General features: G+C 38.4%; 1 protein-coding gene across 1 annotated transcript in view; it reads left to right on the plus strand.

The window, feature by feature from the left end:
• SNX9 (sorting nexin 9) overlaps positions 1–13,144 on the plus strand; it is a 1,114,799-nt gene that overhangs the window by 793,192 nt on the left and 308,463 nt on the right. The window contains exon 9 of the mRNA XM_044063919.1: positions 12,386–12,503. Coding sequence (XP_043919854.1) covers positions 12,386–12,503 — 118 coding nt within the window. The remainder of the gene's footprint in view (positions 1–12,385; positions 12,504–13,144) is intronic.

Raw genomic sequence — 13,144 nt, forward strand, 5'->3', positions numbered from 1 at the left:
TGTTTCTTCCTATTTAAAATTAAAATTATTTTTGTTTTCAAATTGCTGTATTAATTATCGAAATAAAATGAAACAAAAGTGTTTTAGTATCACATTTTGAAAAAAAATAAGTATTTATGTCAATATTAAATTAAGGTACAGACTGTACAAGTGAAGACCACACACAATACATACAGACTTGCAGTGCAAATGAGAAAATGCAGATTTTTCTCTCAATTACGTAGCCTAGTAGTAGCAAAAAGCTATTTTTCCTGGCAGCATACTTCGTTTCAAAACATTCAACAGTACCACGTGGCCTAAACTTCAGGGTACATATATTGATGTAGGGAGAAGGGGGTCTAGGTAAAATGGTTCCTGATTGTGTTTAGCTGACAAAATGAAAATCATGATACTAAAGAATATTCAGCATACAGACTGTCAGAAATTTGGAAACGCCACCTGTTTGCATTTTGTAACAGTTGCATTTGTTGGAGGGATATGAACCTCGATGTTTATGGAAAAGAGTATTAAAGTATTACATCCATGTGAATAAGAAGGTATAAACTACACAGGAAAACTTCTGAAGAAGCTTGTGCTTAATCTGTATGATGGTCTTAAAACAGAAAGAAAGCATGGACTACTGTAACTAAATTTCAGCAAAGTCGGAACTTTGCCCAGATTCTGCACCTGAAAATGGAAGTTTTTAGGAACTATTCTCCGCTTTCTGAAAATCTGTTTCTTTTTTCATGTACTAGGGTCCACACTATGTCTTCAAGAGTTCACACAAAATGACATAAAGAAGAGGGCTTCTCTTGATTTCTGATTGTCACTATCCTTGCTGCTGTCCTCAAGAGCCAAGATCTGTTGACATTGTTGCAGCTATTTGTACTTGTTGTCGTCATAATTGCAAGGACTGTAAATCGATGCTCTGAATGATACAACTGCAGTTGGGAATACTCGTGTATACCATGTATGAGGTTGTGGTATCTTGGAATAGTATAGCCCCCCCCCCCATAGTGACCTCAGAATTTTAGGTAGCAGGAGATGGGTGTGTGTGGCATGCAGCCCTATGTCACTTTAGTATTGTAACTCGGAATTTCTGTATTTGCTGCTCTTCAAATGGAGTCAGAGTTATTTTTTTCTTTTGCATTTAAGGGGCTTACATTTGTGGTCTCCCAAACTGCAGTAGGGAGCCAAATTGTGCATATGTATTTTAAATGTGTGTTGCATAATGCACAACTAGAAAAGTATTGTTCTTTATTTTTTTTCTCTGATAACTGTTATCTGTTGTACTCTTCTTCTCCCCTGCCTTACTGATCCATTGTCTTTTCCCCTGGATAAGAACTATATGGATGTTTTTTTTTTCCTTTGGGGAAGGGTTGAACAGGCTAGAATCATGTCCATCATCCACAAAGAGCCCTACCATCCCACTGTATCCACCCAACACCCTCTTCAGGGTTGGGCATTTAGTAGGCATCAACAAGGCTGTTCCAGTAACTTCTAGAACTGACTTAACCCCATAAGATTGCCCTGCGCCTCTTGAAGTCAACATTCCTGTGTGGCCTCCAATCTGCTCCAAGAAATCTAACCTGGGATCATGCACATCATAAGTGATTACTAGGCTAATGGCACAAGAGCCTTTCCTAGCCTAGCCAGTAATACCCATGATATGACAATAATTTGTTACTACTTCATCCCATATCTAGGGAATTATCAAGGTAGTGGGTCTTTGGGTGTTGGAGCCCTAAGTCATTTACAGACTGTCTCTGTCCGTAAGGGACATGGACAGTACCCCAGGAGTGAATTTACAGTTCCCCATCCATTTATCCAAATTCTTTTGGAAATGAATGAGGGATGGGCCTTGTTTTACGAAGATGTGAAGTTTATTCCATAGACAAAGTAGCTTTTGGGATATGGACACGTCTCTCCAGCAGGTTCTGTTAGAGTCACAAATAAGGTTTAGATCCAGCGATGGTGTAACCCTCATATAATTTATGTTGCGAATATAACTTTTTCATCAGGGTTGGATCAGAGAATGCCTTGTAGGTCAGGCATAAGTCATCTCTCAAACGATACAAAAGTGAGGAAAGGAATGGGGCCTATAAACTGGACCGTGTAATACCATGTGTCTTATGCTTTGTATTTTTTTAGTGAGAAACCTCTGGGGCTGCTGCTATTGTTGAAAGTGTCTGGTTGATTATGTGCAGAAGGAAGCATCAAACTTGATTATCAGCCTGATGAGGGATGGGTACAATGCTACTATGACTTTCTTTGACCTTGATGATATGCCTTTACTTATAAGTTGAGCCACACAGAAGGATTTCCTCACTACCTTAGCTACTCGGTGGTCAAAGTTTAGGTTACTGTGTGCCTAGGTCCCTCACCACTGGGTCTACTTTTAGGCGTGTGCTATCAATATTATAATTTGCAGGGATATATGAGGGTATATATTATGATATTGCACGCTCAGAAGAGCGAACGACACATAATCAACCCCATGTATGTGAAAGCTTGCAACATTGAAACCTCAGAACTGCGATTTTTTTTTTTTCTCCAAGGGAACAAAACAAAAAAAAACCCTGTAAAACATTACATAATGTAGGGGGCTCTGCCCCCCCCGCACCCCCCACACCCTCCCTACTTAAATATACCAACTCCGAGATCGCACTACAGTACCAAAAAGGCAAAGTAGCTAAAGTGGCCAAACCAATTCTTTCCCAGGGAAAGAATTCACTGAAAAGCCGCTTTGCTATTTTGCCTTTTCGCACTTTGCAGTTCGACAAAGATGCATTTGACGACCTGCATCTGTGACAGCATAATAGGGAGCCATATGTTTTACTGATGAGTATGATTGCTCATTTTTTAGCATTTAGTGTCACACTGTGGTTTTGGCACCTGTTTTGTCATTTTTAGGCCTTTTTGTAAGATATCAGCATCACTTAGGGATTCAGTGATTATTCCCTGCTTACAGTCCTCCGAGAACTTGGTGAGCTAGAGGCCCCTAACATTATACTTCACATCAGAAAAGTATATGCCAAACAGAAAAGTATATGCCAAACAGAAAGAGTCCTAGCACTGAGCCTTGTGGGACACCTCTAGTAAGAGGTTTCTTATCAGAAGTGGCTTTGCCTATCCAGATGTGTCCTGTCAGTGAGCCAGTTTGCTGTCCATCTGACGATGTAGGAGTTTATACCTAAATGTTTATCTGTGATTACAAAGTGGGGGATTATGTTGAAAGCTCTGGCCTGGTCTTGATAAGCAGTGTGTAACATTTAACCCTCATCCATTGCCCTGGTGACTGTCTTAAAGTCCCAAATTGGGTCTGTTCCAGTGTTTGGAGATTTCCGATGTCATTAATGGTCAGGTCCATGATAATTCTCTCCATGGCCTTGCAGATTAGACTGGTCAAGCTTATGGTTCTGCAGTTCCCTGGGTCAGCTGAGGGGCCCCGTTGTGCAGCGGGATGATTGCTGCAGTCCTCCATTCCTGTGTGACAAAGCGTATCCAGAAGTTGTGGTTAAAGAGGGTTTCTAGTGGCCTTGATAGATTTTGTTTAAGCTTTTTAAGAAGCATCCTGGAATGCTGTCGGGACCCACACCCAACACCTTCCCTCCTAAGAGAGATGAATCCGCTAAACCTCATCATCTCACCCCCAGCTCCAACAGACATCCGAAGCCAGTAAATTAAACTGTTGCCACCTGGGTTGTACTTGGGGCTTTCTCCCTATTTACTATCAGAGCTGACCTCACTAGTTAATTATCATATATGTATTTACTTCCTTCGTCATGTACTTATTTATTGGGGAGTCTATGCCTATAACGTAGAATTTGCATATACATACTTATTTGTGACCTGCACAAAACACTGAAGGCACATATAGGTTCCATGTGGACCATTTTGTATTTTCAAGTTTGTTGCATGATTGATAACCTGTAGTCATAACAGCACTGATCTGGGTAAAATAAACTGCTTGAGAGTTCTACTCCTACAGAACTACCTTATGCATTTTCCAAGTTAGCTTGCATGAAGTAGGCAAAAGCTTGCTTCATAAAAGCCATAAATATAGTAGACAATTTGGCAATGTGCAGTGGAAAATGAGCATCTGCAAAATAAGAACATGGGTGGAACCTTTGGCAGGGATTCAGAAGGAGAAACCCCAACATTTTCTTCTAAATGTAATTGTTAAAGTAGTTCAGTCCTGTTATTGACATCTTCAATATAGTAATATTGTTTTCATAATTAGTGCATTTTCTGATCAGTATGCTAGTTTTGCAGCCATTACATCAGATCCTTGTCTGAACACAGTGTAATTACAGTCTTTTCTTACATGGACTGTCTGTATGGGTGAAAGTGGAATAGCCTAGCACATCTCTTAAATAAATGCTTTTTTATGCTGCTGGCTACATTTCACATCTAACCAGGTATCTGTGTTGGGTCAGATAAATACTTTCTTACCTACAATATTGGCAGTCTGGAGCAATTTCTGTAGTTTGTAAACACTTTATAAACATAGTGTAACAGGAATTAGAAATCAGAACTGCTAACACTTCTGATATTTAAACTTTCACATTCATAAAAGCAGAAGTTTTTAATTATAGCTGTATTTTAGCTGCTTTAGTGTCAAAAACTGAATTATAAATGCATTTAAGCAGTTTTCTGATCATCTGGCCTCGTCCCAACTAATCAGTCCATTCATTCCCCTCATTAACAGAGGGCAAGGTTCAACCGATAGAAGCCTTAATTAAGGTGGCTCTCAAGTGTGGCTTGATTTTTTGGGTCCCTAACCCCATTATTCATACTTTGTACTGCTTCATGGTTCTGGGGAGGATGAGTTACTCTTTCTCACTGATGTAATCCCTGAAGGTTACCCTGCCACCCTTGAAGCCAGTTTTCCCACAGGGTCTCTGATCTCTTTAATTTTTCCAAATCTTTTGGATTTGTAATACATTGACAGGAATGGACCGCATTCCTAAGTCAAAGTATGATTAATGTTCATGAAATTTGTACTGTTTCAGTCTTTGATGTTAGCCAGAAGTGCTCTTTGCAGCACCCGCAATGTGCCCAATATGATTCCTTCTGCAATTTGTACGGAGTTAACCTGTATCTTTAACATACCCAAGTATGATTGTAAATTCTTTTTTTTTTTCATAAGACCCATTGCTCTTACTACTGCTAGAACAGTCTGGTTATCCTTCCACATTTCCCTCTTTTCTGTCTGCAAATCCTGGTATTTTATGACTTTGTCTCTCTCTATACGTAAGACTGTGTGGAAGTTTCAATGATCAATGCTACTTTTGTCTTCTTTTCATGGAATACTATATCTGGTTTTCTGCATCTTTTTTTGAACTGTTGGTGATGGGTGATCCCGGTCACAAAAGGAAATATTGCCAGCCCAGCTCACTGGAATTTTGTAAATAATTATATGTCATTTGTGAATAATTATATGTCATTTGTGAATATCAACTGATTCATATGCTTGTTACCAATGTATTAGAACTGTATGTTATGTGTATATCAAATTGCTAGAACAGAAGTGTGTGTAAAGTACTGAGCTTAAAGATGTATCCACAGTGTACCCTACTGGAAGAGAACAGAAGTGTGTATAAACTATTGTAGCTGTGTAAATGTATATATTTTAACAGTGGAAACTGGAACATAAAAGGTTAACTTGCAAAACTTCAGTAAAATAGTTGAAATTAAATTTGTTTTATAACCATGTAATAAAAGTAATGGTTTCAATGCAGCAAGGAGACAGGATGCCTAAAACTAGGGAGCCTTCTGTATTGTTTTGTAAGTGTTTTATTGTTTGTCTTCCAGCAGTCGCCTACATCTGAAGGCTATGTATTTTCACAGGGAGACGATAAATGCTAGCTTTAAATTTTGGCAGTTTCTAGCAGTGGTTGTTGAGCCTAGGAACTGAAGTCAGGTGATGGAAACTGATGTCATGCTGCAAGTATCCCAGCAGTAATATTTGATATTAATTTAAGAATTCGCTCAGAGTTGACTGCATTTTGCATCTGGCTTTGACCTGACAGCAACATCAGCTAGAATATTCATTCACCACACTTGCCTTGCTATGAGTAAGTCAGTCTAGGGTGCAATAATTCCTGTTCGATTCCATAAGGAATATAGTAAAGATTAGTTTAGATGTTTTCTGTATTTGAGACTGCCCTGCAATGTTTTAAATATTTCTTGTGATTTTGAACTCTGAAGTTCCTGAGATGATTTATTCAGTATTTTCTTGTTCTTTTATTATTAAATATATTTATTAATTATTATTCCATATATTTAAACCTGTCTCTGTGACTGATATTTGTGAGACATATTTAAGCTCTGAGAGTACTTCCATATCTATTTGGTGACATTGTGTAGGCCACTCCTAAATAGCCTTGCTCTTGGTCAGACTACCATTTGGTTTAATAGTAATATTACACAGCAGGATTGGACACCCTTTGTTAAGGGCCTTAAAAGTAGTTAAGTAGTGGCTGGTGGTGGTGGAAGCTACCTTATAGTCTGGGCAGAAGGAAGCATAGCTAGTAAATCTGTGCCAGCCTTTCTCAGGTCTGTATGTGTTTATTAATCAAACCTCAAAGTATGTGTCAGCTACTTGGGCAGGAACACAAAGCACTGGTTGAACAGAGAGGGTGCTGGAAGTCTTGGTTTGGCCACTCAGCTGAGATATCAGCTTTATAGCTGTGCCAGTGGGGAGTGTCATGGGGATCTGGAGAAAGAGGGAGAAACCAGCCCCAGGCTGACTGTTGTCTCTGTGTGCTCTTAAAGGAAATTGCACTTTACTGTGTGTGTACTTCTCATCTTTCCAGTATGTACTCCTGACTGTTGCCAGTGGTGATCATTGAGGCTCCTTGATTACAGGGCCATTGTTGGGGTGTCACATATTAATTGGTGGCAGTGGTGGGATATCCACATCACAATCCCATGTGATATAAACGTCATCATTTTCTGTAATGCTGTGTGGCTCATTTCCAGTGTTTTTCAGCTACTTCAGTATTATAATGTTTGCACAATCCCCAATGCAACAGTCTTGCCACTTTATTATTCCTTTCAGTATACAATCCTCCTGCCATTAGTATATCACAACCAGCAACAAAATGTGTGACTGTTTCCAGTTCTGTTTTACAAAACCTACATTTGCCTGTTTCTCTCCACTTGTTCAGTGGACTTTGTAAACAACATGTACATAGTCCACTACCTTGGGCCACAAAATTAACCTTTCATTTTTGTTTTAAATTCACTTATCCTTAACCATTCCTGCGATCGATCATGGTCAGCATGAGCTTGTTCCAAGAGTTGTCTGTAATTGCAACTATATTTATGCATTTTCCACATTTCTTGCCTTCTCATCTGCTCCTACATCTTGTATTCTTTTTTTTTTTTTGGCACATTCAGTTGCTGCCTTTAATCTACTTCTGGTTTGATTTCCATTCCTGCTTGACACATATATGCTTCTGCTAAACTAAGCAGGGAAGTCATCTTAGACTTATTCTCTTCATGTTTTAAGACTTTCACTGTTTAGGTCTTATGAGGTCAGCAGATATGTGTGCAGTCCTACAATTGCAGATCTGTACATATAATCAGTTTCGAGGAGCTCCATACCTCCTTCAGAATGGGGAATATATAATCTTGGTATGCAGTGATTTTTGTAAATCATTTGATAAACATGAAGCATCCTTCTGGTTTTCCTCTCCAACCAATCCCAACACATTTGGGGACTCCAAAACAGTTAGGACAGGAAGATCTAATTGATTTATAGCTTGTACTTTGTTCCTAGATGTCCATGCTTCTTTCAGTATTCATTTTAGTAAAACATTGCTACGTTTTATTTGCACTTGTTCATATTTTATTGTTGGTCCTTCACTGGTTCCAAAATAGTTATACATTCCCTGTTGCTCAAGTTCTTTTATATCACATTCCTGTCCCAAACTGATGTTTTCTTGGTGCTGCACCTTTCTTGCTTTAAAGGTTGCTTTTGCACATTTAAGACCAAACAACATTCTTATCTAAAAGTTTTGGCCTCTTGCAGTTCTTTCAGTTCCTCATGTGATGAACTATACAGTTTTAAATTATCCACAAAAAGAAGTGAAAGAAGATGAGAAGTCTTTATACTTTGTTTTCTGGGAGCCAAATTATACAGCTTAATGGGTTAAGGGCAAGACAAAAGCAGCGGTGACAGATTCACCCTGTAATGTCCACCTTTGAATTTTTATCCTTGGAATAATTTATCCTTTATCATGTCTTAACTGCAAAGTGGTTTGTCCACTGTTTTATGGTCGCTATAATGTAATCAATCTGTGTAGGGTGTATGTTATACATTTTTAAGCACTCATTTATCTATGAATGTGGGATACTGTCAAATGCTTTTTTTATAGTCAAGTGTACTTAGATTCTTCCCCTTTTTACAGTTTTCCAGTATGACTTTAACAACAAATGATCCTTTGTTCCATATGACTTCCTTTTTTTACGCTTTTGTTCTATTGCCATGATTGAGTTTTCTTCTAGGTGACAACCTCTGTCTGCATCAATTCCAGTGTACAGTTTATACATTGTCGGAAGGCAGGTTATTGATCTATAGTTTTTAAGGTAGCCGGCAGGCTCACTCTTAAGTAGGAGCATTGTTTTTCCTGTTGACCAGGCTAGTGTCTGGTTAGAGTGCACATACAATTAGTTCTTACTCATGGCTAGATTTTCATGTAAAGATGTTAATACTTTGAGCCAGAAGTTAGGTAATGTATCTGGACGTGGGGGCTTCCAGTTAAGAGCTTTTCTTAACTTTGTTTCAGTCACTCCATTACTACTTTCCATTTCATGTCCTGTACATTTGAACTTTTTATTCGTTGTCGCCTCACAGTTAGATGTTGCACGTTCGATTCTCAGTTAGAGCGTCTTCTGTGTGTCGACATGTGTGAATAGGTATTCCTTCGCTGAAGGTTGTGCGTTAGGCCCGGCAAGCCAGCACGTAAAAATCTACTGCTAATCATTAGTGGTGTGGCGACCCCTAACCGGGAAAAGCCAAAAGACAGTTGTATTCATCCTTTTAGTTTTTCTGTCCATTTAACAAAGTTGCCACCTCACAGCAAGAGGTTCTCCAGTTCGATCCTCGGCTGGGGTGTATTCTGTACGGAGTCTGCATGTCCTCCTTGTGGTCACGTGGGTTTCTTCTGGGTGCTCTAGTTTCCTCCCACATCCTAAAGACATACTGTAGGTGGATTGGAGATGATTGGGTGCCGGGCTGGCAACTCGACACCGTAAAAGTCTACTGTCAATCATGAGTGGACAGGTGATCCACTGTGGCGATCCCTAACAGGGAAAAGTCAAAAGAAGAAGATATTACACAGGTTCTTCATAGATATTTTTCCAAAATTTAGCTAGTAGTTCTTTATTTGGTGGTGGTTCAGTTACTTTTGCCTTGTTTCCCAATTCTCTATAAGACTTTTTGGGTCATCAATAAATTGCTTAATTTGTATTTTTCTTTTATAGTTATCTGCATATCTTCTAGGTTTTTCTGCCTGTGCTTATATTTTTAGTCCAATATTTGCGATAGTGCATGATAGATCCTGATCTGTTCTGATATTACGCATTGCATTTATAACAGCTAAGTATTTTTGTTGTTCTGTTCCCTCTTTTATACTCCTCTAACAGTGACGCCTCTTGTCTTGTTGTACAGTTTTCTTTATTCAGTGCTTCCTTGGTGGCATTTGATTTCTCCTCTTCCTTTTCCTTACTGTCTTGTGTTTTTGTCGTAAGACTTTAATGTAGATGTACAGTAGTAAATCCTATTTACTTTTATTATATTGCATGAGCCTGTATGAACTGTCCTAATTACTGTTCATTTGTTTTATTAACCTTCCAACTTTTGGGGTTTTATTGACTTTCTATAGTTTTCTTTCATCAATCTTAATATGTTTGTCCATCTGTACTAAATCAAGCAACTCTTCTCTTAGATCATTTTCTTCTAAACTGAGGGCATATTCTTTTCTTCATTTGTGCAGGCATTCTGTAGAAAGTTCCACAGCGTCTTCCTGTGCCATATTCCCTTCAGTTGCATCCTGTGTCATCAGTTGCTCTTTCATATGGAAACTCACTGCAACTCCAAATGAACTTTTGTACTGTTTTTTTTTTTTTTTTATGGAAGGCTCCTTTATATGGCAACTGATCAAATGTTTCCCACTCCACTCATTTCTCCTTAATTTGGGAATCTATTGCTGTATCCTGCTGTGATATCAAAAGTTGGATTTTCTACACTAAATCCTTTACTCTGCAAGTAATCCATAACCTCAGTTTCTGCTTATTTAACTTCTCCGTTACTGATCTTCTTTTCTACTTTTACTCTGTTTTCTTATTTTTTGTATTGTAAAATTTTTCCATATCTGGATGCCTTTGCCTGTATTTCTCTTCAGATATCTTTGGTGCTGCTCTTTTTCCATTGATTAGTTTTACTTTCTCCTTTGCATAAATATTTCTTTCCCATGTCCATATTTCTTCTTTAGATGTCTCCTGCTGCTCCTCTTTCTCCATATTTGGGGGACTCATTCCATCATGCTGTAATACAGCCTGTGTTAGACTTTCTACATGAAATCCTTCACTTCGCAGGTATTCTATAACTTGAACTTCTATTTTTAACTTCTACTTTAACAGTCTTCTGTTCTACATTGCCTCTTTGTAATCTTATTTTTTAATATGACATGTTATATACCTGGATGCCTTTGCCTGTATTTCTCTTCAAATGTCTTTGGGGCTGATTTTTTGTATTGATTAATTTGGCTTTCTCCGTTGCATAAATGTTGCACCATATTAGATCTCGGTCTCTCTGCCATATTCATATTTCTTTTTTATACCATTCAGAAATCTCTAGATTTTGTTTGTTATATTTTTACACTTCCTTAGTTGTTTCTTTTTCCAAATGGCCGAAGGTTTCTTGGTCTATATGCTGTTTTTCATAAATCTGTTCTATTCATGAATACAATTTTTTATTTGAAGCTTCTGACACTTTTTCTTGTGCAAGTATTTTTCTTTTCTCTAATTCCTCTCAGTCTTTTTGTACATCTTCTGCAAGGAAATTCTGGGCTTCTTGAATAATAGTAACAATACATGATTTCTTTCTTATCCTCAATAGTCCACTCTTATCTTTTTGGCTCTTTTTTTTTTGGCCTATCAGTTTTTGTGGACCTGTACTTCTTTCTATATCAGGGAAGCCATCCTCCCCCTGGGCCTTGCCTAGCCCCATTGTAGGAATGTTTCTATGTCTTGGATTCTACACTGTCATTTTTTGCAGTCCTGGAACCAGTGCGCCAACCAGGATTGGGCACTTTTATCCAGGGTGTAGTGCACCCAGCTATCTTTTTTAATCTACTTCTGTTCATGATATATGCTATATAAAATGCAGTCTATATATCAATATCATCTTGGTGAGATTTTGTGAAAAACAGGGTCCACCTCATGAAGGTACTCACCAGGACTTGAGGATGAATTCAGTTCCAGCAATATGACTCTCCTTTGCTTTCTGATTTATCATCTCTGCATTTGGATCCCATACAGTCTGTATATCAGTGTTGTCTTGGTGAGATTTTGTGAAAGACAAGGTCCACCACATGAGGGTACCCTTTGAGTTGCAGAGGGAATCCTACTTTGGAAAAAATACACAGGCATACACCCTACCTCATCCCTCCCAATAGAGGTGATCCGGTAAAGCCTTTCCTTTCCTTTATTTCCCTGTACCATCTCTAATTAGGCCTGAGCCACTATTCAGATTGACTGGGTTGTAGGTAGGATCACCCTATACCAATGATATTGTTCAGTTAGTGATGTAGGAGCTGTACGGATGTGATGTGCTGTGTCAGGCCAATTCTAAAGTTGGTTCTTTTGGTTAAAGGGTCAATCCAACCATTTTCAGAGTAGACATGAAGTAGTACAAAACAAAGGAATGCAGTAAAGCAAGACATTAATGTCCTAAGCGTGACAGTGTATTAGAACCACATTTAGTAAGGAATGTTCTGTGCCCATTATTAATAGGAATTCTTTACTGTCTGATACTTAGAAAGGTGAAACAGATTTGGATAGCACTATCACTTAGGAGTATGCTAATGGATGTGGGAACTAATAGTTTTGTTAAGCCTGGCACAGAGTCAGGGACCAGTTGTGTAATTATGGACTTTTCAAACCCATTTTTAGGGAGGCTGAAAAAGAGGCAGAAATCCTTATTTTTTCTGCTTTTATTGGAGAGGGGTGTAATATAACCAGCACATCAGTTTTTATTGAGTTGTATACATGTCTGTGAATAAACTTTAAATATGTCCAGAACTGTTGTGTAAAATTTACAGTTATAATATGTACAGCTCATATCAAACAGGCTCTTATCTTATGTCTAGTATTTCAATTTTATGCTTTACAGACAACCAACAAACCTGTCAATCACAGATATAAGCACTTTGATTGGCTATATGAGCGACTTCTAGTCAAGTTTGGATCAGCTATTCCAATTCCATCACTTCCAGACAAACAAGTTACAGGTAAACATTGATATTCTTTTAATATAATCAGTAATTTGTAAGTATGTGACTTAAGCAGTACTAACCAGTCTGACTGTACGTGTTGATGTCTAGCCAAAAGCTTAAAGGTTGTTAATGCAGAATGTTTTCATTTGCAATATTCTGTGCTTTATAAATTAATCTCAGTGGTTGCTTTACTTCCTATCAGCTTCTGACTTCCTGTTTACTAGTTCACACCAACCTTTTTAGACTTGTAAGCTTCTGTGTACAAAGACCGTTTTTAAGGTTTAGGAGTTTGCCCTGCTTCCTCATGGTGGTGTACTATTAACCATCTCCAAGGCAGAAGAGGATGTTTATGTAATCTACAGAAGGATGGCCTGATTATGAACTACATGTCAGACAAGGAATACTCATAGCAGATACATTAAGCATATTTACCAGAGGATCATGAATAATTGTAAGAATGTTGTGTCTTTCGGCTTTTCCCGGATAGGGGTCTCCACAGCGGAACTCCAATCCATTAATGATTGGCAGTAGATTTTTACGTGCCAAGTTGCCGGCCCTTGACACACAACCTTCAACGAAGGTATGCCCATTCACACATGTCTCCACACAGAAAACACTCTAGCTGAGAATCGAACAGGACAATGTCTTACTGTGAG

This window comes from Protopterus annectens, chromosome 1.part0, assembly GCF_019279795.1.
Source record: "Protopterus annectens isolate FY-2018-M chromosome 1.part0, PAN1.0, whole genome shotgun sequence".
NCBI lineage: Eukaryota > Metazoa > Chordata > Ceratodontiformes > Protopteridae > Protopterus > Protopterus annectens.